The 3,197-nt window shown below is 35.3% G+C and overlaps 1 protein-coding gene across 1 annotated transcript in view; it reads left to right on the forward strand.

Moving 5' to 3' along the window:
• The window catches only part of SEC23A (Sec23 homolog A, coat complex II component), a 63,768-nt gene that overhangs the window by 8,266 nt on the left and 52,305 nt on the right, over positions 1-3,197 (forward strand). The window contains exons 3-5 of the mRNA XM_012806437.2: positions 194-251; positions 460-546; positions 1,917-2,153. Coding sequence (XP_012661891.1) covers positions 194-251; positions 460-546; positions 1,917-2,153 — 382 coding nt within the window. The remainder of the gene's footprint in view (positions 1-193; positions 252-459; positions 547-1,916; positions 2,154-3,197) is intronic.

A 3,197-nucleotide genomic window follows, 5' to 3' on the forward strand; every position in this document is an offset into this window, starting at 1 on the left:
TTCGAACCCGCCACCTTAGGTGTATGTGGCTGGCGCCTTAGCCGCTTGAGCCACAGGCACTGAGCCAAAATATCACTTTGTATATCAATTTGAATGCATTCATGTTTAAGAAAGAAATTAATTTTATTGGCACTAGAATTCTTATACAATTGAACTGAAAACAGCTAATGTATGTTTTCTTCTCTTAAAACAGTCAAGTGGATTATCGAGCAAAACTCTGGGCTTGCAACTTTTGTTATCAAAGGAATCAGGTAAGAAAACCCCTATTGCAGATGTTAATGTTGTAATACTAGTCATATAGAAAAATGCATATTAGAAAAGATATGTAAGATAATTATTTTTCATATAATGAAAATACCTGTTTTTTAAATAAATAAGAAAATAATTATTTTTAGTTTAACATTTTATTACTCTTTATGGCAAATGATTTCTTAAACATTTTTTTTTTTTAATCTGTAGTTTCCACCTACTTATGCCGGTATATCTGAACTCAATCAACCTGCTGAACTTTTACCTCAGTTTTCTAGCATCGAATATGTAGTTCTGGTAAGAAAACAAGTGCAATATTTAAGAAAGCTTTAAATATCCAGTCATTTACTTTAGACTAAGATAATTGTTAAATTGGGATGGCTAAAAAGGCATCATCCTTATTTCTCATGTTGATTCCATAGAGTATTTCAAAGGTAAGAACTATCAAGTTCAGCTTGAGCAAGATAATTTCTCTGTTGTAGCTCTTTGATTAGGTTGCCAGGATGCTGGATAGGGTGATGTGATTTGCTATATTAAATAGATCAATAAAATATCAGCTTTGCTTTATAGTTGGAAGGTCAGTTTATAAATTCTTAGTCAATGTCATGCTAGAAAGTGCTGATGTACCCCCACATCTAATTATCTCATTAATGTAAATATTCTTGCATTTGTCCTTGTTAGGAAAATCATTTTTCTTCTCTCTAAACAGCTTCATATAATTGTTCAGTTAAATGTGGCAATAATAATATCACTCATAAATGGAGGAAATAGAATTCTGGTTCACTTGAGCTGTTTAGTTATTTGTCCACTCTGTCTGGTTTCCTAGTTCTCTGAAAATCCAATTCACATTTAGATAATTATTTCATAAAAAATCACCTCACTTTGTTTTAAAATTTTATAGTTGTTATTTTCTTTTATACTATTTATTTGTTTATTTATTTTCAGAGACAGGGTTATATCTGTTGCCCAGGCTGATAGCGATGTGATCTAATTTGAACTCCTGGGCTCAAGCCGTTCTCTGGGTTTAGCCTCCTAAATAGCTGGGACTCTGGTCATGCACCACCATGCCTGGCTAAGTTTTCTTTTTGTAGAGATGAGGTCTCACTCTGTTGCTCAGGCTGGTCTTAAACTCTTAGAACCTCAATCTTCTTGGCTTGGTCTCCCAAAATGATGGGATTACAGGCATGAGCCACCATGTCTGGTTTATTTTCTTATTTTATTTTATTTTTATTTTTGAGACAGAATCTCACTCTGTTGCCCAGGCTAGAGTGCTGTGGCGTCAGCCTAGCTCACAGCAATTTCAAACTCCTGGGCCCCAGGGATCCTCCTGCCTCAGCTTCCTGAGTGTATTTCCTTATTTTAAAATTAATAAATACTCAGTATAAGAAATACAACCGTATACAGTTAAATAAGGTAGAAAGTGTAAATCCCCTCTGTGTAACTTTACACGATGTTTTTAAACTTAATTTTTCAGTCAGTGATGATATGTCTTAGAAGCTCTCCATGACAGCACTTGTAATCTGTTTCACTTCTGAAATGACTTTATTAGGATTTCATTGTATATATTATTTAATTAGTTTTATATTGACTTTTATGTATTGTATTTAATTGTTAATAACTTTAAAAATAACTTCAGTTTTTCCTGTTATGGCAAATCTTTTTAAAAGCGTGGTCCTCAGATGCCTTTGATATTTCTCTATGTGGTTGATACTTGCATGGAAGATGAAGATTTACAGGCCTTAAAAGAATCCATGCAGATGTCATTAAGTCTTCTACCACCTACAGCTTTGGTTGGACTTATTACTTTTGGGAGAATGGTGCAGGTTCATGAACTTGGATGTGAAGGCATTTCAAAAAGCTATGTCTTCAGAGGAACAAAAGATCTCTCTGCCAAACAACTGCAGGTAAACCCCAGGAATGGTAGTTTGAACTGATCTGTGAATATCACTTTGTATATGTTGATACATGCTTTCTGTATTTATTTCTGGATAATATTTTTGTTATGAATGACTAATATAATTGTATCAGACACTTTCATTCAGTGTTGGCATTAGTTTTCTTTTGTGTGCCTTAAATTGTTTTCGTATAGATTGAAGACCCTTTGCTTCTAACTGTGTCTTTAAAATTTAAAGTGAAACCGAAGCTGTTTTACTAGAGATTTACAGGGCTTATAGAACAGTCATGCTGAAGGCTAAAAGGGAATAACCGTAGAATATTACCTTCTGTTTTTTGACATCTCACATAGGAACCAAACCAAACACTTCTAGTATGTTTGGCAAGGGGAGATATTTTGAGACTTGAGAGTTATTTAATATATGAACTATGGGTATATATGTTTTCAATGATTTTTATCATTGGGGCAAATTGAACCTTTATCTTCCAAAGCAAGTGAGTTATGTGTAGCATGTGAAGATCATCTGGGGATATTTCTCAAAATCTTTATTCTGCCCAGAGATTTTAGTAACCCATGAGAGAGCCAGTGAAGGTGTATTTATATTGGGAAGGGTTGGTAGAATGGGATTGTTCATGTAAGTATTTTGTAAATACTTTCTGAGTAATTCTGGTACAACTCCCAGTATAGAATAGTTACCCTAGAAGATGGTAGATAAATCTGGGATAAAGTTGACAAACATAAAATGAGACTTCAGAGGCATTCAGGTAGACCAAAATGAAAAAGAAAGGAAGAGTTTTTTTTTGAGACAAAGCCTCGAGCTGTTACCCTGGGTAGAGTGCTGTGGCATCACAGCTCACAGCACCAACATCTCCTGGGCTTAAGTGATTCTCTTGCCTCAGTCTCCCAAGTAGCTGGGACTACAGATGCCCACCACAACGCCTGGCTATTTTTTGGTTGTAGTTGTCATTGTTGTTTGGCAGGCCTGGGCTGGAGTCAAACCCCCCAGCTCTGGTGTATGTGGCTGGTGCGTTAGCCATTTGAGCTATAGGTGCTG

The sequence above is a fragment of the Otolemur garnettii genome, unplaced genomic scaffold (assembly GCF_000181295.1).
Source record: "Otolemur garnettii isolate 467f Iridium unplaced genomic scaffold, OtoGar3 scaffold00052, whole genome shotgun sequence".
Lineage (NCBI taxonomy): Eukaryota > Metazoa > Chordata > Mammalia > Primates > Galagidae > Otolemur > Otolemur garnettii.